Here is a 26,316-nt window from a genome sequence, read left to right as displayed (position 1 = left end):
AAGCAAGAGCTGAGAGTAAATGCAGCTTCCCTTTAAGGGGAAGTCGCAGGGGAGCAATATGCTCTGGGCCACCGACACATAGCACACTCTATGCTGGAAACCACAGACTTGACTGAAAGTGCTCCCAGCCAAAACAGGCATCACTGTTCCAATGTCACTGATCTCTGTGCAAGTAAGCACAAAGGAAAGAACAGTGGAAGACTTGATTTTCAAATCAGTAGTGTTCTGGGGAAGCCTAGAAGAAATGTGACTTATTGTAATGTCCCACAGACCCTATTAACATGCTGATGCAAATTTCAGGTCAGTACTGGCTTTTCAGCCGAGTATCTTCTTCTGTGATTCTGGAATTGTCAAAGCTCAAAATAAATATATTTATGTAGTCTCATCTATAAAGCCAACAAATCAATGTACTTATTTTTACTGTCTCATTTGAAAACTCCCTTGACAAATGGAATAGCCTTTTTTTCATTTCCTCTACCTACGGACTGCAATAAATCATTCATTTAACCCTTAGTTCACCATTAATTCAACTACTTGGCATAGTAAGTACCTAAATCTCAAGCATGTGCACTGAGATTTGGGTATTTTGAACATGACCAAAATGTCAAATGGACTTTTCTATATGAAGTTAAATTACAAAGTTATTATTTTATTGATGCTGTTGAACTTCTACAATACCCTTCAAATCATTTCCCTTCCTGTCTTAATCAGATACACTATTCCTACAAAACACAGTTAGCTTGAATCTTCCCTACAGATCCACTTTCTTCAGATTCCCTTTGTAGGCCTCCACATAGTTTAGGGGGAAGAAAAGCAGAGAAAAGATAATAAGCTTGAAAGCCTTGAACAATGAATAATCCCTTTGACAGTGCTGGATTCTGCAGAGGTTAGTGCTCAAAAGCAGTTTAAAATTATTTACTAAATTAACTGGAATTTGTGCTTGCTGCAGACTAAAAGCATGCAATACAATAGTTATGGTGGCTTAGCTGTGCTGCGGCACTTTGATAATGAGCATCACTGAATGTGTCAGAGCCTGAGATGTGTCAGAATTTTAGCCATCATTGCATCACAAAGACACTCTCATCACAAAAAACAAGATTGAAATACCAATTGTCGTTGCTGTAATTTGGACTTTACAGTCAAAAGTATTTGTGTATTACCACACATGACTCATTTCTTAACTAATTGTTTACCACGATCTCCTAAAGTTACTTGTGTGAACATGAAGGGGATTACTGTGGTATGTCAGCATTTCCTATAAAGACTGCATTCCCATCTGGAAATGCATCAGCATTTTTCCTCCCTCAGGCCAACTCTAAAAATGTGTATTTTTTAACCCCAGCATTCAACATGTTTTGAATGTTTGTGTTTCTCCCTTTTAGACAGCTTACAATGGAAACTTAAATTTTCAAGAGCTCTTTTTTTCTGTTCCTATGAAAAAGTCATTTATATGAAAGGACTTACTCAATATCCCTGTTTTATGAAAATTAAATCCCCAGTTCTCATATTTGCACAACTAGAGAGCTTCCAGAGGGGGTCCTGAGAAGAAGGATAGTAAACACTCTTACTTGTTTTAAAATGCCAGTGAGGCCGCATCTACCAGTCTCACCCACTAATCCTCACTGTTGTGCTTGTCTCCAACCTGTTTTTGTCTCCTGAACACAGTGTTTTCCAGAGTGATGCTCTACCAAAGCCTTCTCCTTTTCCTCCCACAACAGTAATTCTGCTACCACTTGCATCCCTGATGCCGAGGGGTCCCTCACTTAGCCATCTGAATCAAAACTGACTTTGTTGACTGAGGCAGCACCAGGGCTTCAGGGAAAGGCCCAGAGGATGTGGTCCTCTCTGCCATTATGAAAGGAGCGACAGAATTTATCACCAGGTAAGTTCCCTTGCTCTTACTATACCCTACTTGCTAACAAGTAGGCTGTGGTTTGCAGTGTCAGTGGATGTCTGTCTTGCTTTCAGAGCCTTTCACTTCTAAATAACCCTTCCACTCTAAGAAACTGAAGCTGCTTAAGAAAGAACAGCAGACAATCAATGAAACCCTGGCTTAAAAAATGCTTGCAAATGCAAACTGAAACTTCTGTGCCCCAATCAAATGCTTCTAAGGACTTTCTGCCTACATCCTCTACATCCCATGGATAAATGTTTCAGTGTATCAACACTTCACAAAAATTCTGTGAAAATTTGTAGTTCTCAGCAAAAATTGCTCTGTTCCATAGCTGGTGTAAAAGCATTACTCCTGTGTCACGTGATTACTTATTAGCAAGACCATCTCCACAGGACAAATCAGCCAGGGGCTTCACCAGCAAAAGAAGCAACACTGGATTTGCAACGTACCAGGGAGGATCAGGGAGGAAAATCAGTAAGAGAGGAATGTCTTCCAAGATACAAAGCCACATATATATCTACTTACATTTCATTTAGTCATACAGAGAATACTTACTCCCAAGCACATATATGTGTTTTAAATATATTACAAGTAAAAGAAGATGCTGTAACACTCTCAGTTTGACCTACTGCTTACCTCAGAATCACAGACAGCTGTTCCCACTACCACCACAGTAGTTGGCATCATCGCTGGATATATTATTTCATGTTGTTTTGGGTTTGTCTGGCAGGGTTTTGGTAGCAGGTGAGGTGGGCTACAGGGATGGCTCCTGTGAGAAGCTGCTAGAAGCTTCCCCAGCTCCAAATGGCACCTGCCTCTGGCCAAAGCCAAGCCCATCAGCGACGGTGGTAGCACCTTTGGGATAAGTATTTAAGAAGGAGAAACCTGCAGCAGAGAGGGGAGTGGAATGTGAGAGGAACCCCTCTGCAGACACTGAGGAGGGAGGGGAGGAGGTTGATGCCCCTGCAGCCCGTGGTGAGACAGCAGGCTGTGTCCCCCAGCCCATGGAGGGGAGCGGGGGAGCAGATGCCCACCTGCAGCCCGTGGGAAGGACCCACGGTGGAGCAGGGGATGAGTGAGGAGTCCTCCCCCTGAGGAGGAAGGAGCAGCAGAGACAAGGTGTGATGAACTGACCCCAACCCCCATTCCCCGTCCCCCTGCGCTGCTGCAGGGGAGGAGGGAGAGAGAACTGGGAGTGGAGCTGAGCCGGGAAGGAGGGAAGGGTGGGGGGAAGGTGTTTCAAGTTTGGATTTAGTTCTCATTATCCTTGTTTTGATTTGATTGATAACAAACTAAATTGATTTTCTCTTTTTTTCCCAAGTTGAGTCTAGTTTTTGCCCATGACTATAACTGGTGAGTGATCCCTCCCTGTCCTTGTCTCAGCCCACAAGCCTTCCTTTGTATTTTCTCCTCCCCACCCTACTGGCAGGGGCAAGGACTGAGTGAGCAACAGCATGGTGCTTTGTTACTGGCTGGGCTTAAACCACAACACGTGTCCTCATTGAAATTCTGAAGTATTTGTGTTTTGAATATTCTTTAACACATCAGAGGTAGCTCAAGGAAGAACCACCTATCTGAGAATTCAAGTTCAAAGAAAACCACTGTGCAGAACTTGAAGTAGAAAAATAATCTATTTTCTTTCCCAAAATACACAGAACAAAAATTCTATAATATATTACAATAAAGTAATAATAAACATTAGGATTTTAAGAGATTAAAAATTTCTTCTCTAGTCAGAATGAATTAAGCTACAGAAATTACCTATACAAAAATGTTTGATGTGTTATGTATAAATATCTATCTCACAAGCTCCTGTTTACTTCAACATATCAAAATCTGTCTTCCCAGTCTTAAATAAAAATCTTGAGCCTAGACGAAAAATTTGGAAGCACAACTGAATGTTGCAGGAAGCACAACATTTTCATCACCTCCGCAGTGCCTGAAGACCAGGCCCTGCATCCTCTAAGAACCTGGAGGTCTGGGTTGATCTCCAAGACATACTTAGACACTGTACCCCTGAGCAGACTTCTGCAGCCTGGTCTAACCCCCCTGCTAGCTAGCCATAACTCAGTATTCCTTCAGGCTCTTGGGCCAGGGTGAGTGACACTACATGACCATCCTCCTGTCCTTCCTTTTTCACACTCACCACTTCTGGCAGATCTACACTGCATACTTGCCCTGACATAACTATCTTAAATGTTGGCTGGGAACTGACTTAACTCCTGACCTCCAGACCTCTGTCAAAAGAAGTCATTTGCACAGAAATGTCAAAGCAATTTTTTCTTCTATAGTTTGTTTTACTTGGATGGGCTTCATAGTAGCTTTAATCACAATGGTATTGTTAATACAGCAATCACGGGTATTTGCCAGGGTCATATACTAGTATTTCCATATTGGTACAGTGATCCTTGTTTAGCTAGAGCCTTTCTTTTCCACTGCCACCAAAAAACACCCTATAGACAGAGTCTCTGGCATGCAGAGCTCATTTTGTGAAATTTATCTGGAGCTGACTCCCTCTAGTCAGTGCAGAAAAACCAAGTTGCAGTCCTGCTGGTTTTATAAAACTACTCCACTGGGGTCAAGATATCACCCAGCACAGTTGAGTCATCTCTGCAGTTTTATATATGGGAAAACAATTCACAAAGTAGAACTGGAGGAGGTGAGATTTAAGGCAAACTTTATAGGGGACTCAAGAATCATTTTCTTGACAGTCTTAAGGATTGGTTAAAGAAGTTTCACACTCTGCTGTTGTGAACATAGTTAAAAACATATTATGCAATGGAGAGGATGTGTGGTACTTAATTAAAGCATCCATTATCCATGATTTTGATACTTTCACAGTATCCTTCTGGACAAAATGTCCAGCATACAGCTAGACAAGTCCATAATATGTTGGGTGAGCAACTGGCTGATGGGTCCAGCTCAAAGAGTTACAGTAAATGGGGTTACATCAGGCTGGCAGCCAATCAGCTGTGGGGTTCTCCAGGGCTCAATTTTAGGGCCGGTGCTCTTTAATGCAGGAATCAAATGTACATTAAGCAAGTTTGCTATACTAAATTAGGAGAAGCTGTGGACTCCCTCAAGGGTAGAGAGGCCTCACAGAGGGATCTAGATAGACTAGAGAGCTGGGCAATCACCAACCATATGAAATTTAACAAGAGTAAGTGCTGGCTTCTCCACCTGGGACGGCGTAATCCTGATTATATGTACAAACTGGGGGACGAGAGGCGGGAGAGCAGCCCTGCAGAAAGAGATCTGGGGGTTTGGGTTGATGGCAAGTTGAATATGAGTCAACAGTGTGCCCTGGCAGTCAAAAGGGCCAACCGTGTCCTGGAGTGCATCAAGCACAGCATCGCTAGCCGTTCGAGGGAGGTGATTGTCCCACTCTACACTGCACTGGTGCAGCCCCACCTTGAGTACTGTGGGCAGTTGTGGGCGCCTCAGTATAAGGACATCAGACCACTACAGTGTGTGCAGAGGGGGGCAACCAAGATGGTGAAAGGCCTCGAGGGCAAGACTTACAAGGAACAGCTGAGGTCACTTGTTAGGAGGGATATTATCCCAACACCAACAATGGAAAGAAAAGGCCATATACTATACTTAGTCTATGGGGGAATTCACTTTATTAGTTTTGAAATTTCTGCACTTTTATTACTTTGAAATCTTGCAATTTTATTTAGTGTTTTCCTAAAAGCTCATGAACTTTGAGGCAAATTATTACTTGAAAATGTCTACTTCATGGACATTTAAAGTAAACATTTGGCCCCTGCACTTGTTGGAAGACTTGGAAACATGAACACCCAAATCTTCAAATCAAGAACAATACAAAACCAGTTCAGAAGTATTTTTTTTAAACTCGTGCTTTTAATTCAGCCTCTCAGTAGCATAATGGCCCACCTCATGGTTTTTAAATGTTCACAGCTGACTATGCTATATATCAAAATAGTACTGCTTGTCTCATTAAACTACCATAATTTGCAACTTGGATATGCAACATAAAATATTAATCACCACTTCAGAAGCCACTTTTATCTCTTAATTTGTAACAGGATAATGCTTTGCTTAGGTCTGCTCCAAAAAGCTTGCTAATGTCTTTTCTGCTAGTATCCACATCTTGCCCTTTTGTTTGTTTTTGCAGTGGATACATATACAATAGAAGCACAGTTTTTAGATATTGTGCACTGGTCAGATGGTAGCAGCAGCTTGTCATTTCCTCTGACCTACCCCTTCATTCTACAGTCTGCCCAAAGAGGTACTGCAGATTACCAGACACAGGATGTATACATCTAAATATCTCCTATGCTGACACATGAAAAAAATGGACAAATACACAAAAACACACATCTCCTTTGCTTGAGTATAATGTGCACATCCTCATGGCTGGAATGCTTGATACATAATCATATACAGATCTGTGAATAGGGGATGCATTGCAGTAATTTCAGTGCTAGTTCCACAAGGACAAGTAAAGCAGAGGAACATGAAATGAAAAAGGCTTGCATGTCTATGGGGAGACTCTAATTGGATTCAAGAATTTTAAATCCATCTCCAAATGCAGAGACGCAGAGAGTGACTCACAAGCCTTTCTGCAGAGCATGCGGAGATGAAAGCAGCAGGGAAGATGAGGGTTATGTGGGCAGAAGAACTGCTATAAAAACAAATACATTTGTAGTGTAAAAAAGCAAGTACAAGTAATGTATTTATATGGCTCCTGGGAGCTTCATAGTTCCTGGGAGAGGACCAGGACCAGAACAGAGGAAGAGTAATTGCCACATACAGCATCACCCCAAAAGCAGCAAACTGCCAAGGCATCTGAAAATAGGCAAAGTTGGATTAGTCTCAGTGGCACGGCTACTTTTCATGACATCACTCAAGCGATTGAGCTGTAAAACTGTTCATACCAAGTTAGTGTTGTATAAAGGAAGTGTCTGTCACACTCTGGTTTTGTCTGGTTTTGTCCTCACAGAAGCAAGGACACAGGTAGAGAACTGGGTGTATATGTAGGATGCCACTAGGATACGCCTATCTTTATCATTACTTGCAGCATGAGCTACAGCAGTCTGAGGGCAAAGCAACCTCTGTGTTGTTACATGCCCTCCTGGACCTCCGCTGTGTGCAGCGGCTCCCTTGAACACTCCACTGAAAAAATACAACACGGGTTATTCAGGTTGAGGTCCACTGCTTGGACAACTCTTTGCAAGTGATTAGTTCATGTTAAAGAACCAAGATCACTTGCAGTGCTGCTCAGTGATGCCATTAAGTCTTACACACAGAAAATTATAATAGCCCTAGAAAACACAAGTAAACAGAAGGAACATAGCTTTCATGAAGGCTATTTGCGTAAGTACAGATAAGCATCCTTTCTGCAGCGTGACAGTAAAGTACACCACAGAGCTGACATTTCATTTAGAAAGATTTAAAGAAAAAAAAAATATCTATCCACTTTAGATGAAAGCACTCTGTAACAAAAAGGGCTTTCTGAAAACTTCAAAGATCCACGCAGCCTTGAAAATTTTGACATCCACACGCCCCTACCAAGCAAGACTGCAGAGATCACAATGACTCTATAGAACCAGAGAGACATATAATGAGATATATAGTAAAATAGTGTATTTGCTGCAGTTACTCTTATACACTGTATCATCTTATTGCAGGGATACAAATGTCCCACCACATAAAGAAAAGGAATTAGAGCATTGTTAATGGTTTCTTCACTGCACTCACCAGTATGTTCAGGCTTCAGTGCATACTGAGCTCTGGGAGTCAGTATTATCAATAGCAAACACAGACTAAACCAAAGACAAGATACCTAACTGATCCACAGAAAGTATTAGCTACCTATATATTTTATTGGCATGACCATACATTCTATTCTCATGTCTCAATGAAAGCACATAAGCTACACAATTAAAACTTAATAATACCTGTCTCTAAGGAACACAGACATGAAAGATAACAGATCAAGAACAACAGCATGGCTCTAACACTATTCAGGGAATTGGGAGTAGGACTGTCTCTTTTTAATCCTTTTGGGACAGTGTAACAAACTGTTACTGGGTTTTTAAAAATTTCTTTAACTTCTTCTCTAGTGTTGAATGCTGATGGTGTATTAAAAAAGAAAAAAAAAAGTAATGACTGCTTTTTCTCCTGAATTTCAGCTTTTTTTTGTTCTCAAAATTATTTGTAGGGTATCATTTAGACCTTGAATGCATTAGAAGAAGTTGTGACATTAAAAATCATTTTATCTTCTTCAGAATCATTAACATACTTCATGATCAAAAAAGAAAAGGCTCCCAAAAACTGCATGGTCAAAACACACAATACTAAGTTTGTAAAAACTGCTTGCTCTCACCAGTGGTCTTTCAAGCCTTTTGAAATCCACAACTCCAGTTCAAAGATGATGAAAAATATACTTGTGGGTAGGTACAACAGTTAAAATTGCACAGATGGGCACTACTTCACTTACGTACTAGCAATAGGACTTCTGCACTTGAACCTCTACAGCCAGCATAGACATCGAAGAAATATCCCATAGACTTCCCACAACTTCATTTCCAGGAGTGGTCATAGTCCTCCTGATAGTGCAGGGCAAGATAGGCTCAAAATGTTACATACCAAGGAACGATTGCTTCCTTTCACTGTGGCAAATGCTGTAAACCACAGCCTGACTACCTAGGGTTTCTCCAAGCCCCACAGGTGACAGACACACCTAGGGGTGCTCTGAGGCATCTCCCATTCTTTCACCAAGAACACACTTTCGCATGCTAGCTGACATGTAGCTTTTGCATAGATAAAATAGAAGACACCCTGAAGTGCTCTTTTTCTCTGTTTTTAAACCTGAAGGTCACATTCCTACACCTCATGGCCAAGTCTGCTCCACCTATATGTCTACCAAGTTAAGAAAGTCCCCACAAAAAAGCAAATTCAGGGAGTGACCCTGTGGAAAAGCCTTTAACTTTCATGTCTTGAGCAAACCTATGATTAAATAGGAGGTACACCTACCTGTTTGAAGAAAGAATGGTTCTCACCACATATATTAACAAAACTATAAATTCCTTCATGGATTAAAGTATTATTCATGAGAAGCAATGTTTATTACAATTGGTCAAGCTTTTGTGAGAACTTTGGGAAAGTGCAGCCAGACAGCCCAAATTTTAAAAGATGATGAATTATTATCAACTCGTTCTTAATGCAGATACCTCTCCAAATAAACTCTCTTCATCTAAATCTTCAACTCTACAAAGAAATTAAATAGAAGGACTTAAAAAAATAACATAAATGTACAGGATGTCCCCATCTCTGTTCTATCACACACAACAAATTAGCTGCAGTGCAAATGAAGGATGGGAATAAGTCTCCAGAGACCAGGAAGCATCATGCTCTTGACTATTCAGAGGGATGCAGAGTCCAGAGACTTCCTATACTCACCTAAGATGTTCCAGTTCCTACAAGGTGCTTTGTCTATTGAGTGTAGATTAAATCTTTCATGCCTGCCAGCCCCACTGATGGCAAAATCTCAGCTGGCATTTCATGGAGAAATAGCAGGTCCATCTCTGGCTGAAAAGTGTTGTTTTAAAACAACATATCTCAAATCACTGACAAGAGGCAGGTATGGCAGTACCATTACTCACCAGCACTGTACACTTGGGCAATTTAGCAAGTCAGGAATTACACAGCATGCCTCTGTAGCAAGACCAGCAAAAGGCAAGATCATACTCCACTCTCTGGGCTCTGGTTCCATGAGAGCAATGGCTCCCATCAGCGATAAACAAAGAGATATGTAACAGCAGTAAAAAACAGTATAAACAGACATTTGCCCTCAGGGCCACATTTACAATAGCCATCCTTCTTGGCATACCAAGAGATCAAGAATTCACAGTTTCCTCTCTAGTTTGCAGCTGGTTTTTCAGTGTCACAGCTTTGGCCTACTGGCAAGACAGAAGTGATGCAAAACAGGGAGAGGAATTCACAGCAAAGCTTGCACTGCCAGTGGGGATCCCTTAGTTACTAGGAATATCTATTGCCCAGCTTTTAGCTGGGTGTGCAGGAAAGGAGTGGTTAAGAATCCTTTACTTTTTAGGCCAACTAAGGCAGATATCAGAGCTCATGACAGAGCACAGAAGTTGTTCCTCCCCAGCCTCCTGGGTTTGCATGATCCAAACCTTGGAGACGTGAACAATCAGTGCTGTAGCATGGCACCCAGTTCCTTGTATCTGCTGAAAAGGATACTCCTCGATGGCAAGATGGCAGTGTTACCCAGAGCACCAGAGATCACACGCTGCTTTTCAGGAGTCAATAGCGTCTCAGTATTTCATGGCTCTGTAACAGTCCCCACGTAGGTCTGTGCCTTAGAAGATAAAATCTAGTTCTTTAAAATCCGCTCAAGGTAAAGAAACCTGCTCTGCCACATCTGTTCACTATTACACCGTTTCTTAAAATACAGCCCTCTGTATCCATAAATCTATATGATTTATTTTTCCTGTGGATGATTTTACTTTTCTTCTTTTTTCTACCTGGACCCTTGCTTGCAAAGGAAGTCAGTAGTAGCCAAGCAATTTAAAACTCAAGTCAACCCATCAGCTGAACAGAGAGCTTTTCACACCTGTGTGAAAACAAGACTTTAAATATTCACATGACATAGAAAAGCCCTCCTGGACTTCAAATATTTCCTGCAGTTTTCACTAGCATTGGGCTTGTGAAAGTATTTTAAGTAGTGCAAATAAATTGAAAAGATAAACGCTTAACAACTACCAAGTACTTTTCCAGAGGCATTAGCATTTCAGTGCAGATCAGGAGTTAACTTTTTAAAATAAATCTCATGGTCATCCCCACTTCCTCCACTATGATTTAGATTGCAGAGCAGTCTTGTAGCATGTGAACTGGATTCCTTTTGAATGAAACTGAAGGAGAATTCTTTCTCCAAGAGCTCACCTAATATGCTTCAATCACTAGCAGGCATTCAGTCCACAGGACCAGACTAGAGTCAGTCCAAAATCAAATTAGAAAAAAATTATAAATCTCCACTGGGGTACACTGCATCCTAGGCACCAAATCTTTTGTTCTACAGACCCATGCCTTTGGCACTGTACTACTTTACAACATAGACACAGCCTCAGAAGTTCAGGTCAGCTGCTACATCACTCAATCTGAAAGAAGGCAAGCAGGCACAACTATGCACCCGTCAAAGATCTGGCACGCATTTTAAACTGGAACTGCTCCCAGAAGAGGTAAGTTGTATGGAGAGAAAATGGCTCAGAGGAATTGTTGCCAGGTCTTTGCAATGGCTGTCATCTCTCTCCTGCTATGTGTAGTTTTCCCCTCAAAACTCTTAAGTCTTATAATCATATGGTTATAACAAAACATTAGCTTTTACCCTTAAAAGAACTGAAAATTTAAACCCTAAAGTCAAGACAATTCAGATAAGAAGAAAAAGGAGACAGCATTATTAATTTTTAAAATATCTTGATTCTGTGATGTTTTCTTAATGTTTGGGATTATATGCTGCAAAAACACTTGATTAAAAAAACAACAACAAAAACTTTGTTAAAAATTACCTCTGAACACTTAATAATAATAATAAGTAAGCAAATAAGTAAGCAAATAAGTAAGCAAAATACCCCAAATAAGCAGAATTTAGTCTGCAGAATAATTTCTTGCTGCTGAGTAAAGGCATATAGCACACATATTAGTGAATATCTCCTATCAACACCCAGGTCACCTCCATTGTTCATTTGCAAGAAGTCTCAGTAGTAGACAAAATTCTGCGAAAATTTCTGAAAGTCTTGGTTTGCATTGCTTGCTTGCAAGACCTTTGATATTACAAGAACTCCTTCCGCTTTTGTGATTTTTTTTCCTTTTTTATCTACCTTTTAAATATTACATTTAAGCATTAAAAGCCATACTGCACTGTTTCATAATTTAGAGCAGTTGTTAATGACAGCACACTTGCTGTTTAAGAATAAATAAAGTATCAGAACAAACCCCAACCCTTCCAGCCTTCAAAACAGACACATTATTTCAATAGGGCCGAGAGTCACAACCGTAGCCACAATGAATTAATTGCTTAAGTCCCAGCTCCTTGGTGACATCGAGATGGCGCAGAGGAAACTAGGCCCACAAAACCTACCAGAAATTCCTCAGATGTCAAAGGATGGCAGAGAAAAAGAGGCAAAGGTCAGTTTTTCCTCCCTCCTGGTCGGCAGCGATGTGGGAAGGGAAATGGTTGCAGAAGAGTGCGCTGCACTTTTGCCTGTTCGCACTGGCTGGGGAGGGTTGTGGAAACAAAGTTGCTGTAACTATGCTCTGATTTCTTTATGTCTCTCCCCCCAAGGCCCACCCCCCACGCCTCATCCCTGGGCTTTTTTGTCAGGGAGGTAGGTTTATCTATGATAGGGTAAGACTGAATTCCTGTACCTTTCCCTCAAGGCTTCCCCACAGCTTAGCACAGGGCAGCCAGAAATGGCTACTACTTGCTTCTTCAGTGTCCAGAAGGTAACCTCCAAGACAAGCCCATGCAAACAAAAATGGGGCAACAACACTTCACAGCACTCTCAGCTCTCACCTGGGAATACTAAGGAGCAAGCTGGCATTAGTTTATCTATGCTTATTCACACCGCTAAGTTTCAATGCAGCACATCTCAAATCTATAATCACAAACACAGTCACTCTGAACGGAAACAATGGAGACTTTAAACCAGAAAACGGACACCTCAACCAACTGCTGACCTCTGACAGTGATACAGCCACAGTGTGCTGTCCTACCATGACTATTTACATGACATTGCATTAGAGAATAGAAAAAACTATTAGTCATAATCTTCCTCACATGCTCTTCTGTTAAGTCCTCAGTGTAGTGCTAATAAAATTCCTAAAACACAGCATGTGAAGTCAACACCTGCTCCCACTCTTCTCTGTTGCTGGCTCTCTGCTACCTGCTCCTTCACATGCTCTCAGAAGCTCTAAGATTCTAGCAGGTTTCGCCTCTGGCTCAGCCATCCACAGGGTTGTTACTCAAAACTCCTCATCTGGCCTTCATGCTTTAACAAAAAGCTCATTTGATATGCATGGCTTCTCCCCCAGCTGATTAATTTACCTTCCCAACTTCAATTTTATTGCAAGAAAATGAATATGGCATTTAAAAGAAATACAATTCTCAGTAATAATATTTTACAAAGGTGTATCACAAAGAAATATCAGGAGGAAATCAGGAAAAAAAAAGTTTACAGCAGTGAATCTGTTTCAGTTCTTGCAGATCAAGTTTCCCTGGACACAAGCGTAGTTAATCTGCAAACACAAATAAGAAAAATATGGAACTACAATAGTCTGTTTTATTGCATCTTCATTACATTTTCAAACCTCTCTTGCTCCAATGTGGTGTGGAAGAAGAGAGAGAAAAACTCCTTCACAGAATGCAAGTGAACAAGATATAACAGCACGTGTCTGCGTGTCCCTAGAGAACCTTCTGAAACTGGTCAGGAAGACTGTCTGATTTTTATAAAAGTTGCTAGAAATGCCATATAGCTGATTTTCATGTCTGATTTGGGAAGTGGTCTTGTTCTCAAGATGAGAGGAGTAAATCAGCAATTATCCTACTAGTGCCAAAATTACAGCAACAGAAATGAGAGTAAGGCCAGCCCTTGGACATCACTGAGATTTCTCCTATAGTTTGGCAGATATTTTCAAATTTAAGTCCAACCACATTCCAATTTGTTTTTATCTCAGAAACTTATTTTATTATTAAAATGGATTCTGCAGGGGTACCAGTAGGTCCCAGTCAGAAACTCAACCCAAGCATGCTTGGCTGCTTTCCTGACCAGTACATCTGGGAAGTGCATCAAGAAGTACAACAGCCAAAACCCCAGCTCCTGGAGCTGCGGCCTTCTAGACCTTAAGCACCACAAACACACCTATGTCCAGCAATTAATGGTGATATGCGGAAGGAGGATATAAAATTTCGTCACTTATGTTAAGCACTGAGCAGCACAAAGCAGAAGGATAGCTCCTTTCCTAAAGATAGACTGAAACTCTTATCTTAGAATCTGCACCAATGCTTTCTCGCATTAAAGTAACAGAGTCTTCTACCTATATCAGGGTTATGGAGAAGTAAGACAAACTGGGACAATCTTGCCTTTAATCAAGAAAAGCCATATGTCTGCATAGCTAGTAAGTATGTTACTGCATTTTGCCTTTGCAACCTAGCCAGGTACTTTCAGTCACTGACAGCACTGCAGGCCCCAGCACAGACGTCATGGCATTGCAGAGAGCCCCAGGAATATGCTAACACAGAGATCAGCTTCTGCCCAGCACAGTTTTGAAGTGTTTGAATGAGTGAAAGGTTTGAAGCAGGCACTTTGCTGATCAAAACCTAGCAGAACCTTTGGCAGTCAGCACTGGGGAAACTTCCCACGTGCAAAACGTAAAGATTCTGACAGCCTGCTCAGGACAGCAAACTCTTCCTAGGGGAAGGAACAAGCACCTGAGTCATGGCGAGCTTATTTTCCAGTGATTGTCCAGCAGTTTTTGTTGAAAGACTACCCCCAAATCAGGGCAGTGGAGGAGTATTTCCTTTTCCTTATTCTTTCTCCCCTTGAGACAGGAAATGTGCAACAGATGGGCTCATCATCTTAGAAACAACATTGGCTTTTCTCCTCCTTAGTCACATTTGATTCCACCTATACTGACAGACACCACTAAATCCACACTGACCTCTTTAACCAGTGGTGTTATTTAGGCTGTATGTCTTTTGGGAACACTGATCGTCTTTTCTGCTGGGCTGGAACAATACACAGTATCACAGTGTCCAGATCAGGAACTGAGGATTCTGGATACAGTAGGCCAATGAAGCAGGAAATAGCAAGTGCTGGCTTCATTCACTGATGCCTGTCATTTCTTCTGCCTCTAGTCAGAGTTATCCATACATACCAGACAACAGAATCTGCCTCTGCTCAGTTTTCAAGGATTCCTGTTGCAGACCTCCCCACTCTTTCATCCTCGTTCATCTTCCTTTTAGGTATCTTACTCCCACCCATCTTTACAGTTAAATAAAAACGAGAATACTCTCCAGAGAACACCAAAAGTTCTATAGTCTATTTCAAGTGTTAGAGGTTTTTTGGCCATCAAAGTGCAGCCATTCTGAAACATGCCAATCCAGACCTTTGAGGAGGGATGTGAAAATCACAGGTCTCAAATCACCGTGACTTAAATTATTTTGAATTACAACATTGCAAAACAAAGAAAAGAAGTCATGTGTCTTTTGATATCAGATATTTGTGCCTCTTACTTTAGTAAGAGAACCCCGTTCCTACCATGCAAAGCTTAACTTTTGCTGCCATGTGCCCTTTTTGTAGCAGTTTACATAGGTGAAACAAACCGGACAAAACTGATAGAGGAAAATATAGTCTTCTGCATAAAAAAGTTAAAAATCTACATTATCTATCTAAGCTTGCCTCTGCTTTCAGCAATTAAGTCTTCCTCTCCTCCAGAAACTCATATTTTACCTGTCTATACTTAAGACAGGCCAGATGTACGGTGTATTATGCCTACTGCTTGCAACAGTCATACCCAATTCTGACAGATTTGCCTCATATATGGCAAGATGTTTTTCAGCACTTCTGTGGAAAAGGAAGGAGATTTCCCTGTCAGCCTCAGAGCAACATGGTCGTATTTTAAAAACCAAGGAACCTGAAAGGAGATTGTAGTGAGGTGGGTACTGGTCTCTTCTATCAAGTAACTAGTGATAGGTTGAGAGGAAACGGCCTCAAGTTGCACCAGGGGAGGTTTAGATTGGATATTAGAAAAAATTTCTTTACTGAAAGGGTTATGAGGCATTGGAACAGGCTGCCCAGGGAAGTGGTAGAGTCACCAACCCTGGAGGTGTTCAAAAAATGTGTAGAGGTGGTACTTCAGGACATGGTTTAGTGGGCATGGTGGTGGTGGGTTGATGGTTGGACTTGACAATCTTAAAGGTCTTTTCCAACCTAAATGATTCTATGATTCCATGAAATTTAGACCATAAACAATAGAGGTAAGATGCAGCCATCCTTCCTGAGAGACAAACTTCCATTTGTTAATGCTAGTGGAAGGCTCCTTGGGGGATGGAGTCTAATCAGTAAACCATGTACACGTGTGGTTATTCTGCACATCAAGGCACATTTCCACATTCAAATGTTTTGGTTCTTAAAAATATTTGCATATTGTTGAACATTCATGGTGCCTCAGCTCTATTTTAGAAGTTCTTATTTCCCTTCATAACAGTAGAAAGTAAAATCAAATTCCACTCATTCCTGGCCAATGCTAGAAATGGGATGAAGCAACCAACAGAAAACTCACTTAGGACTTGCTCCTAAGTACTGAAACCTCATTTCACTTCAACTGGAGCAAGACCCAGGTTTAACTAACTCTGTTTTGATGACAAAGATAGCTTTCCTAGAGAAACACAAATTTAGCTGGTAAATTAGTTGAGAAAAATACACTAACTGCTCATCTCTAATGCCTTGACCAGTTCTATGCAAACACTGTCATTCCAATGGAAGGATAGGGCTCAGTCTGCTGTCCTCAGACCGCTTTCCAAACAAAATCAATGAAGTTGAAAAGCTGTTCTACTGGCAGAAAGAAATCCATCCATTGTGGAGTTATACTTGTAAAATTGCAGCACTTCAAATTCAGTCCTTAAATTATGGTGCCATAACTTTCCAAGACAGCCAAGCTCTAAGTGACTCATCTGGAAAGACAAACACTATTTTTGACATTTATACCTTATGAATTATTAACTGGTTTGCTGCATCTAGATTGATTTTGCATGAAAAGGATTTTTTGGCACATACCTTGAAGGCTGAAAATCATACAGACTGGGAAAGAACTCAGCAAAAATATCTAATTGGCTAGTGCTGCTTAAAAGAGCAAGTCCTGGTAGTCTACTGAAAGTCATAAAAGATGAAATCAAGAATAGTTTTCAGAAGAATTTTCTAGGGAAAAAAAATCCCAACTTAATCTCTTTTGGAACATGTTCTGTTATCACCCTGTTTTGTTGTGGTGGCTCTCTTCCCCACAGAATCAGAACAGAAGTGATGTCCAGTGCGTAAGGATATTTTAAAATGGAAAATAAACTGTGTCCCCAGTGTTACTGCACAACACTAACCAAATTTCTTAACACAAAGGTGAAATACAAGTCCTATTTTGAAATGTTTAGATAAATTGTTTTCACATTTAAAGACATTTTGCAGCCACTGGGAACTGGAATTTAGGCAATCAAAAAAATAACAATTGATAGAAAAATAAATAACATAAATGATTAAAAACTCAAACTGAAATCCACAAAAAGATGAAAAAGGAAGAGGAGGATGTAAACATTTTTACAGTGTAAAGTGCTTTTCTGCCCTCAGAGTAGGGGGAAAAGGGGGGGGGGAGCCAACATTTTTCTCTATTTTAGAACTTCTGCTTACGAAGGATTCAGTATAGTATCTCCATTTGACAAAGTGATAAGAAACCCAAGGAACATATGACCAAAACACAGTCCAGTGGAAATTACCTCACTATGATACCTGCTGTTTTGCTGACAATGAACCTAGCTAGTGGCACCTACCTATTTTGAAATAGATGTGGATTCACTTCACCAGCCCTCCCCTGGTGATAGGCCTGTTAGCCAAACCAGTGGTTGAATTCCTTGTTCTTTCAGAAGGCCCTCTGGCAACACACCATGCCGCCTTTACAGGCTGCCACTAGCAAGGTTACACCGCTCCTGCCTCAGCAGCACCTTTGCTGGGATCAGATAACACCCCCTTCTTTGGTGGGGGAATGGTGATGGGGAAAGAAGGTGAGAGCAAACTGCTGCCCCTTAGTGTGACCCATGTGATGCTGCAACTACTTCAGCCCAATTTCAGTCTACATAACAGGAAAATGTTTTTAAACACTATTTAGTTATATAGATACGGCTGCCATCATGGGCACAAGAGCATCATCAGTATTACCTCAATTACAACTATGTATCCATGAATCATTCAGTCCAGGTCTGCCACATTGGTTTCCATCCACAGACAGTGAAATTATGCTGAACTTCAAATAGCCACTTCTTATTTTTATTTTCTCCCATGCAGGTCTATAGACCCTCCATAAAGGGATAGCTTGTGAAAAATGTTAGCACAGTAAATATGAATTTCCATCTTTTTTCTCCGCTTCAGGAGACAAAAAAAAAAAAAGTTATTTTAATTCCTATCACTTCTGTGACAGGTTGGATGGATTCCTCTGACATGTGCTATAACCTGAGGTTTTAAAAAAGCTACTATTTTGCCTCCAAGATTAAGTGCAGGATTAGATAAGCACTGAAGGCTAGGTGATTCTGCTGTGGCAAAGATCGTTACAATAATACCACACCACAGCTCAGTTTTCTTTAGTCTGCATACCTCCATGTACTTAAGAGAGGATCAGCACCACCATTGACCATCAGAGACCACTAAGTCAGAAAAAAATGAAGACCAGAGTCACAGAAGTTGCCGGAAAGCAGCACAAAGCAATACTTTTTAGTTCCAGAAGAAAAGTTTGGAAGGATGCTTTCGGCTGCCCCTGAGGGTACCACAGACTTTCACTGAGAAGAGGGTCAAGGGCCTGCTTCATCAGGGCACTTCCCACCAAATGCTGTCCATTCACAATTTCTCTTCAGATATACTCACAGAGTGGCAACAGATCCTTGTGGCCTGCAAAGCATATTTTCAAGTCCTTCCCTCCTGCTGAGCTTTTAAAAGTCAAAGACTTCACTGGCACGCTACTAGATCATGACAGTCAGTGTTCAAGCTCCTTGACCCTCCATCCTCCACAACAAATGTGTTAAGACCACTCCAGCACCTCTCTTACATTTCCACTTGACAGCTACGTAAAACTACAAAATCTTCAGCACAGTAACCTCTGCAAAATCTGCTTCCGTTAAACCTGTTCATGCTGCTTCAGCACTTTTATGAAGCATGCTATCAATCAGTATGCTAGTCATGAGGGCATATTTAAATCTTAAAGACACTGTTTTGCACGAATGACCAAGAGCAGCTAGTTCTTCCTTGCTGTGTAATACTTCTAGCAAAGATGAAAGTCAAGATATAAAACAAAAATCTGATGCAGGCTGTGTTTTGAGCAGCGTCCACAGATACTCTTTGCCTCCACAGATCACTGGGAGAAAAATTGCAGATGGGTGTCAGTCAGTGCTCCAGCTTTATTACATACATACATACAAATGGAAACTGCTACTGCAGTGACAGATACTTGAGAAATCCTCCCCCAAAAACAAGCCATTATATTTTTGTACACAAAGCAGCAGTTCTTCCAATTAGATTTAGAAACAGGGTTAGAAATTGGAGCTGACTGTTTAAGCCATAAACAGCTAGGAAGGGTTACACAGTATTCAACTAAAGGGCAATTTAGATTAAGGTCAATTTTTCACCCTTTCAATTATGTAATATCAATAAAAGGACACATGGGAATGATGCCAAATGTGAACGCTGTATCTGGCAATCAAGCTAGAGTGCCCAAAGAAAAGGAATTTCCCTACCTGCTGTGGAAATAATGCCCTCCACTGTTAAGTAAATATTTTTTCTAAAAATATTCTTTATTCCCAGATCAAAAATTTGCTCCCTTTCCTTGATCTCAAATTGTACCACTCCGCACTGAGAGACACCAACAGACTGCTCATGGTACATGGCTCTTGAAGAGAAGTTTCTGACAGCCCGTTTGGGCACTGTCCTCAGAGCCACACCACTCTGCAAACAACTCTCCTCTTTCCTCCACCTGCTAACAAGTTTCCACGCCACAGGAGGAGGGAGGTCTTTAAGTACAACATAAGCAACACACAGTGCAGCAGCCACACTAGAAGAAGTATAGCACTGTCCAACTTCCCAGACCAGCTCACATACGTACATGGGAACTGACCATAATTTGGTGGGTAAGGCTGAGAGGAAACATGGAAGGAGATAGGCTGTCCCAGTGTGAGTCCAGCTTCTATCACAGTCAGCTGGAACAGACAGGTGTGGTGCTTTCACTGGAAAAGCCTTGGTGGCAAGCACGCACAGGTCCCACTCAACACTGCGGGACAGTTAGGAACATACTATGAATATGGGGCTTGATGGGGATTTAGGAAAATACTGGTATCAACACATCACTGTCCGCTTTCTCTATCAGTATGAAAGGAATTGTAACAATTGGTTAGTTGCAGTTTGAGCGTCTAGCATGTGTAGAAAACATGTTGTGCATAAAGTAGGCTTGCTTCACCCATTCCAGTGAAAAATATTTTACACACTTCTGACCAAGGAATTTAAAAAACATTCAGCTAGATGAACCACAATATAAAAATAATTTGACAAGGAGATTAATTTCCATCGTATTCATATTCCCACTGATTTTAATGGAACTGCTCACGAGTTTACGGTGATGCCGCACACTCAGAAGGTTTGGTGGATCCATGCTAATAAAGCAGATGCTCTTCCAGGACGCTTCCAAAACAGATTATCAATGTTTTCAAACTCTGCCTCAACCCTAATGTGCTCTCTTTTGCAAATGAACCTACGTAGACAGATTTGAATCAATGCAGAATCCCTATGAAGCCCACAGGATTTTGTGCTATGTGGGTAATAGCACAGCAAGGCAGGTGTCTTATTTGCTTCTTATTAAACACTAGGCTCAAACTCTTACTTCACAGGCTGCCTTGTTAAAGAGGGAAGCATGACAGTTTCCACCTAGAAGTCAGGGCATGTAACAAGCTACTGACAACTATGAGTGGAGTGGAAGTCGCTTCTTCAGCTGTTTGTTTCAGTAATAAACCTGTTTCTCTATAAAACTGTATAAACTGATGACTTCTGTCTCAGTGTTAAGACAAATTAAAACAGTTGTATCGTAAAAGCAGAATACAGAGAAAATAAATCGTATTACAAACTTTTGGTTCAAATTACTACATTTGGACCGCTATTTAAATGTCGGTCACATTTATTCAGTGCTTCCCAGGCAAACCTCAAATGTGGCCATTCCCAGCATTTTTGTTCATTTCTTTCCCTACGAAATTATTATTTTCTGAAAGCTTGAGTGTGCCTCACAAGAGCCATACTATGCAATTTATGCAGTCATGTGGAAACAAAGCTCATGCTATTTCAAAACAAGTCTGTTCAAATGCCCCAGACTGTCAAATCTGCATGACCCAAAATGATTCTGGTGGTTTTAAAACTGTACACAAACCTGTAGGAAGCAACAGTCTCTCGGTCACACTGACATAGCACTAATGGCAGAGGAGTTTGCATGCCTAAATAAAAAGGGACCACTTCTGGAAGAACACTCTTTGGAGCAATCTTCTTAGCTCCAGGATGTCTGACAGTCTGATAGATTTGCAGCAGCACAGTTAACATTCAAACAGGGTTACTTCTTCTTAGGTGCTCTGTGGGTAACAGCGGTAAATGAATAATCTAACCTGCTCCATACTTGTCAGTCTAACATCTTGTAATTCTGCATGAATGTCATGACTTCCCAGACTCACCCTCCTTTTACAAACTCAGGAATATTTCTTCTAAACTTTATAATGCTGCACAGAGGTAGAACGGTTAAAAGGCAAAAGGGTGAACACTCCATTCATTCTAGAAGGAGCGAAGTTTCCTCCCACTTTTCAATGACTCACTGCTGCTGCAGTCGGTGCATGGAATTTGACAGGTATTAAGTTCTTCAGCATGGCTTCTAGTAAAAAACAGAATGGCAGTATTTCATGCAGGTTAGTTTGACATTTTACAAGTCAAAAAATGATGAATGAAAACAAAATGCTTGCATTGTATAAAACAATCCAGACATGGAAGTAACATAATTTTAAATTATGCTATGGGAAGCAGACTTCTGGATCAAAGAAAAACTTTTTCATAACATTTAAATTGTGCCACAAATCTTTATAATTCTAACTAGAACTGTATTTTGTATTAGTAAATTGTATGCTCATAATCATAAACTCTCTGTGTGTAAGGCATACAGATGTTACAACAATAACAGCATTAAAGACAGAAAGAAACTACACCAGAGACTTCAAGAATTCACAATGCTAAACTGGGTTAAAGGACACAGCAACCTGAGAAATAACTTGAAATTGTTGTTGGTATGATTTAGGACCCTATTATGACAGCACATCATACACAAATTCTTATGTGAATAAGAACCATAGAAATAATTCAGAATTTTTAAAAGTTCCAATTTGTTTGGTCCTATCTGGGAAGCTTTATTCATACTGGCAATGTCAATCCATATTTCACCTGGGGATTAATCCCTAGCCAAAAGGATTACTCCCTAGAGTAAGGTCAGCATGACTAAGTCCTGGATTTCTCACTCATACTGAAAACAGCCAATAAACAGATCAACCTACTTGTGAATCATTCTCATACATTAATGTGTCTTCATGGCCTGCATACAGTCTGTGAAAGTCAAGGCTGGGCCCAAAAATCCCTGGGTCATCTGATGTCAGGCTGCTGCATCTGGCATCAAAAACTTGATATTTTTGTTCCAGCCAGCTAAAACTCTTCCTTCCCGAAGTATTGCTGACAGTCAGTGTGAGAGTGTCATCTGAAGGACAGAACAGCATCACAGACCTCTTTCACACCATGCTCCCTCCAGAAAAGATGTTTACCTCTGCTGCTGCAGAGGCGTACTCATTAGCTTACAATAATGGAGAACTAAGACTTCTATTATTAAAAAGTGAACTTCTACTTGCCTGCTTCTTAAATTTGGATGACACAGACATTGTAGTTCTTATTTTCGGTATCAGAACTCAGTGCAGCAATGATGATTCCTGGCCTTCTGATAGCACTGTAGGTAGGGGGGAGAAATAACAAAGTAGCAGCAGCAGATGGGTGCTGCAGGATGGGCTCAGGCACTCTTAACTGCTCCTTACCGCATCTGTCATGAGTACAGCAGGTTTCTTGTGAAGCTTATTCTACCAATGATGCAGCACAATGTGGTATGAAAGGTGAGACACAACGTCGTCATTCGATGCCTGCAGGGGCCCGTGCAGGACTTGACATACCCCACTGCATTCAGAGTCATAACGGGTATCGGTGTAATTGCAAGGCACGGAGAATCGGAATTTGGACAAATTCTCGTATTAGGGACGATTCTTTCAGGAACACTTCCCCACAGTGCAACAAAAGATGAGATGAAAGAGATGAGATGGATGAGAAAGGGAAAAACACGGGTGTTGAAAAGCGCAACACCTGCGGCTACAGACTGCTTACAGTGACCAAGACCGTTACCTGAAGATGCCCGCAGTGACAATTAGCAGGAAATAACCAGGGATCTTGTACTTAGTTGCAAACAACAACAACAAAAAAAAAAGGCACATTACACTGGTCTTGGTCTCAAATCTCTAAATCCAAACAAATTCGCCTGACTTCTATGAAATCATTTTAGATTTATCCCCAAAGCACGCTGAGTCAGAACCCGATTCAGAAACTGTACTCTTACGGACTGTAACGGACAGATTTTGTATTATGAAACAACTCGAAGACTGGTGAAACATCCCGCCTGACCTTCCTGCAATATCACACCCTGCCTAAAGCAACGGGACGAAACCTCATTATTCAGATTGCAGCTGTGGTCTGGAGCCAGAAAACAAACAAACAAACAAACAAGCAAAGGTCACGTTTATTGCTGATTTACAAAGTCAGGCCAAGAAAACGCCGACGAAAACACGGCGCACAGACCTCGGTAAAGAAGGTCCGAGGCCCCCGGCGGGCATCTGCCCCAGCGGCCACCCCCGCAGCCTCGCAGCCCCCTCCGTGCCCGCGCTGGCCCCGGCGGGGCGCCCAGGACGCGCTCCCGCGCCCCGGGAGCCCCAAGCCCGCCTGCCGCAGCGCGGCCGAGGACCGCGGGGGGGCGGGGGGGGGGGCGCGGGGAGCCCCTGCAGCCGGACGGCAACCGCGGGCCCTCCGCACGCGTGCACCCCGCAGCCCAGGCACTCACGGAAACGCGAGCACACACGCACACACACGCGCAAACCCCCGGACGCCCGCGCAGTCCCGCCCGCGCCCGCGCACACTCCTCCCGCAGCGTGCGCACTCCCGCCCCTCCATGCAAAGCTGCGGACCACTCGCGCACCACCCACAGCCGCGCACGGTGGGAACTCCTGCACGCTCGTGCACCACGCGCGCTCGTGCACCGCGCACACCCCCGCACGCCCACGCACGCGCGGGCGGCCGGCGCACAGCCCAGACGCAGCCCAGCACCACGCAGCCGACGAGTGCGCCGCCGGGCACCCCGGCGCGCAGCCGGGCACCGCGCGCCCACGCGTGCGCCCCACGCGCACCCCTTGCCGCGCGCGGCGGGGGCGGGGCCGGCGGCTACCTGAGTCGCTTTGTGGAACTGCTTCTTGAGCCCGGCCACCGACATGGCGAGGGCGGCGCGCTGCAGCCGAGGCGAGGGGAGCCGAAGGGCGATGCGGTGGTCCCGCCGCCGCCGCCGCCGCCGCCTCCGGGGCACGCCACCTGCCCGCGCCGCTCGCGCTGCCCGGCGGAGGCTGCCAGACGGCGGCGGTGCGGGGGCGCCGTGACGTCAGGGCGGGACGCACCGCCTTCCAGCGGGCGCGCGGGGCCGCCCCTCGCCGCCGCCACCCCCCCCCCCCCCAGGTGTTGGCCGCCCCGGCAGCCGCCGGCCGCGGAGCGGGGTTGGGGGTCTCGGGGCTCCCGGGGCCGCCGTGCAGCGCAGGAGCCGCACCCCCGCCGGCCCGGGGGTCCCCCGCCCTGGCGTCCCCGCCGCCCCCTCAGTTGGCGGGCAGCGTCCCCGCACGCGCGTTCGAACGGCCGGACCCAACGGTCGCCCCACCAGGGTGCGCCCCCGCCCCCCCCCCCGCAGCCCCTGCAGCACCAGGGTGCGCGCTCGTCCGGTACCGCCCCCCCCGCCCCGGGTGGCTGTCGCCGCTCCCCCGCCCCGGCCTGGGCCACAGGCGTGGGGTTCCTCGGCCGCCCCCCGCCTGCGCGGACCTCGGCCTCGCCTCAGCACCCCCCCCCCCCCCGGCAAGGAGGGGCGCGCCTCTTCCCGCAGGACGTCCTCCGCGGGAGTGAGCCCGGAGGGAGGGCACTGGCCGAACCGAACGAGGAAAGGCGAGGAGAGCGGTGGCAGAGGGGAGATCAACGTGGTCCAGAAACCCGAAGAAACGTTTGTAGGCACAGCGGCTTCTTCGGGCCCGGTTTGCCTCGGACCACAGACGGTAGTCCAACCCTGGCTAATTGGGATCCCTCAACGAGTACTGTTTTTCTTTTCCCGTCACAATGTCAGTGACGTGTAGAAAAGCAAATCTAAAGCCTGCTCGCTCGAACCTGCTCTCGTGGCTGTTGGCTTGAAGGTAAAAGGCCTAGACCCCAGATAGATGAAAGCCATGTACTTCAGCAGTTCAGGGCTGTAAACGCCAGCAGAACAGTAGTTAACAATTATTAGGCTCTGCCAGCAAAAGACTAAACAACGTGAGCCATGGGATCCAAACATGATGATCTTCTTCTGCAGGCTGCACCAGTCACTGTGTACGTGGGCTGCAAATGAGCACAACCAGGATGCACGCTCGCACAAAGCTCTTGCCAGCTGGTTGAAAGCAGCCGTGCTATGTTGGCTTTGTAATTCCGTCACAACAAACACTCGAGCTAGTTAGATGGGATGACAGCATTTTCTAAAAGTACCAAAAGCTGTTTCTAAACTCTGTGTGGACTTGCCATGGTGCATCACACAGGCTTGGTGCACCTAGCCAAGCTGTACTGCCTCACTCTTCAGGCCCACATACCACCTCAGCTCTATGAGGTACGGGGGAAGAAGCAACTACGCCACATATCTGGGCATCCAGAGGCAGAGCAATGCCTCCAGATCACCAAGTTTTACTGACTTCATGCAGTTCTTGGAAGCGACTTGCAACGAGAGAAAGGATCTTGAACGCAAGTCACGCCAGTGCTTTTGGAAGTATTACTGAAATTGTTCATCGTGAAGAATGGCAAACCAAGAATATCCCTCTGCTCACTGTAGGGTGGGAAATTAGAACAGCCTCGTCCTGGGCACAGTAGGAGGCATCGGTTTCTGGCCTAGTCCCAAGTCCACATAGAAACACTTCCAACCACTTCAGTATTAATATTATTTTAAAGGATGAAAAATGAGACCATATGGAGATTCTGGGCAAGGAGTGGGAGTTTCTTGTGCTAGCCATTGTGCTTTTGACAGAAAACTCCCATTGTGCCTAGTACTTGGGAGAGGGCTCTATAGTCTGCAAACACAGTGAGAGGTAGAAAGTAGACCTATGAAAATTATAAATGTCGTACTTTTAATTATTTATATCAAATGAATAATATATTTCTGTGTTACTAAATAACTGGCATTGGACGGTTAGATTTGAGGATCTGGCATTTGCTGGCTATTTCAAAAGAGTACATTCCTGTCTGCTACAAATTTTACAT

General features: G+C 43.4%; 1 protein-coding gene across 1 annotated transcript in view; it reads right to left on the bottom strand.

The window, feature by feature from the left end:
- The window catches only part of SH3GL2 (SH3 domain containing GRB2 like 2, endophilin A1), a 103,275-nt gene extending 78,837 nt beyond the window's left edge, over nt 1-24,438 (bottom strand). The window contains exon 1 of the mRNA XM_069777596.1: nt 24,230-24,438. Within this exon, the coding sequence (XP_069633697.1) occupies nt 24,230-24,274 (45 nt within the window). The 5' untranslated portion in view covers nt 24,275-24,438. The remainder of the gene's footprint in view (nt 1-24,229) is intronic.
- Nucleotides 24,439-26,316: the final 1,878 nt, after the last annotated feature.

Source organism: Haliaeetus albicilla, chromosome Z (genome assembly GCF_947461875.1).
Source record: "Haliaeetus albicilla chromosome Z, bHalAlb1.1, whole genome shotgun sequence".
Classification (NCBI taxonomy): Eukaryota; Metazoa; Chordata; class Aves; order Accipitriformes; family Accipitridae; genus Haliaeetus; species Haliaeetus albicilla.
Note: the sequence above shows the minus strand (reverse complement) of the source record. Positions and strands in the feature narration are given on the sequence as shown.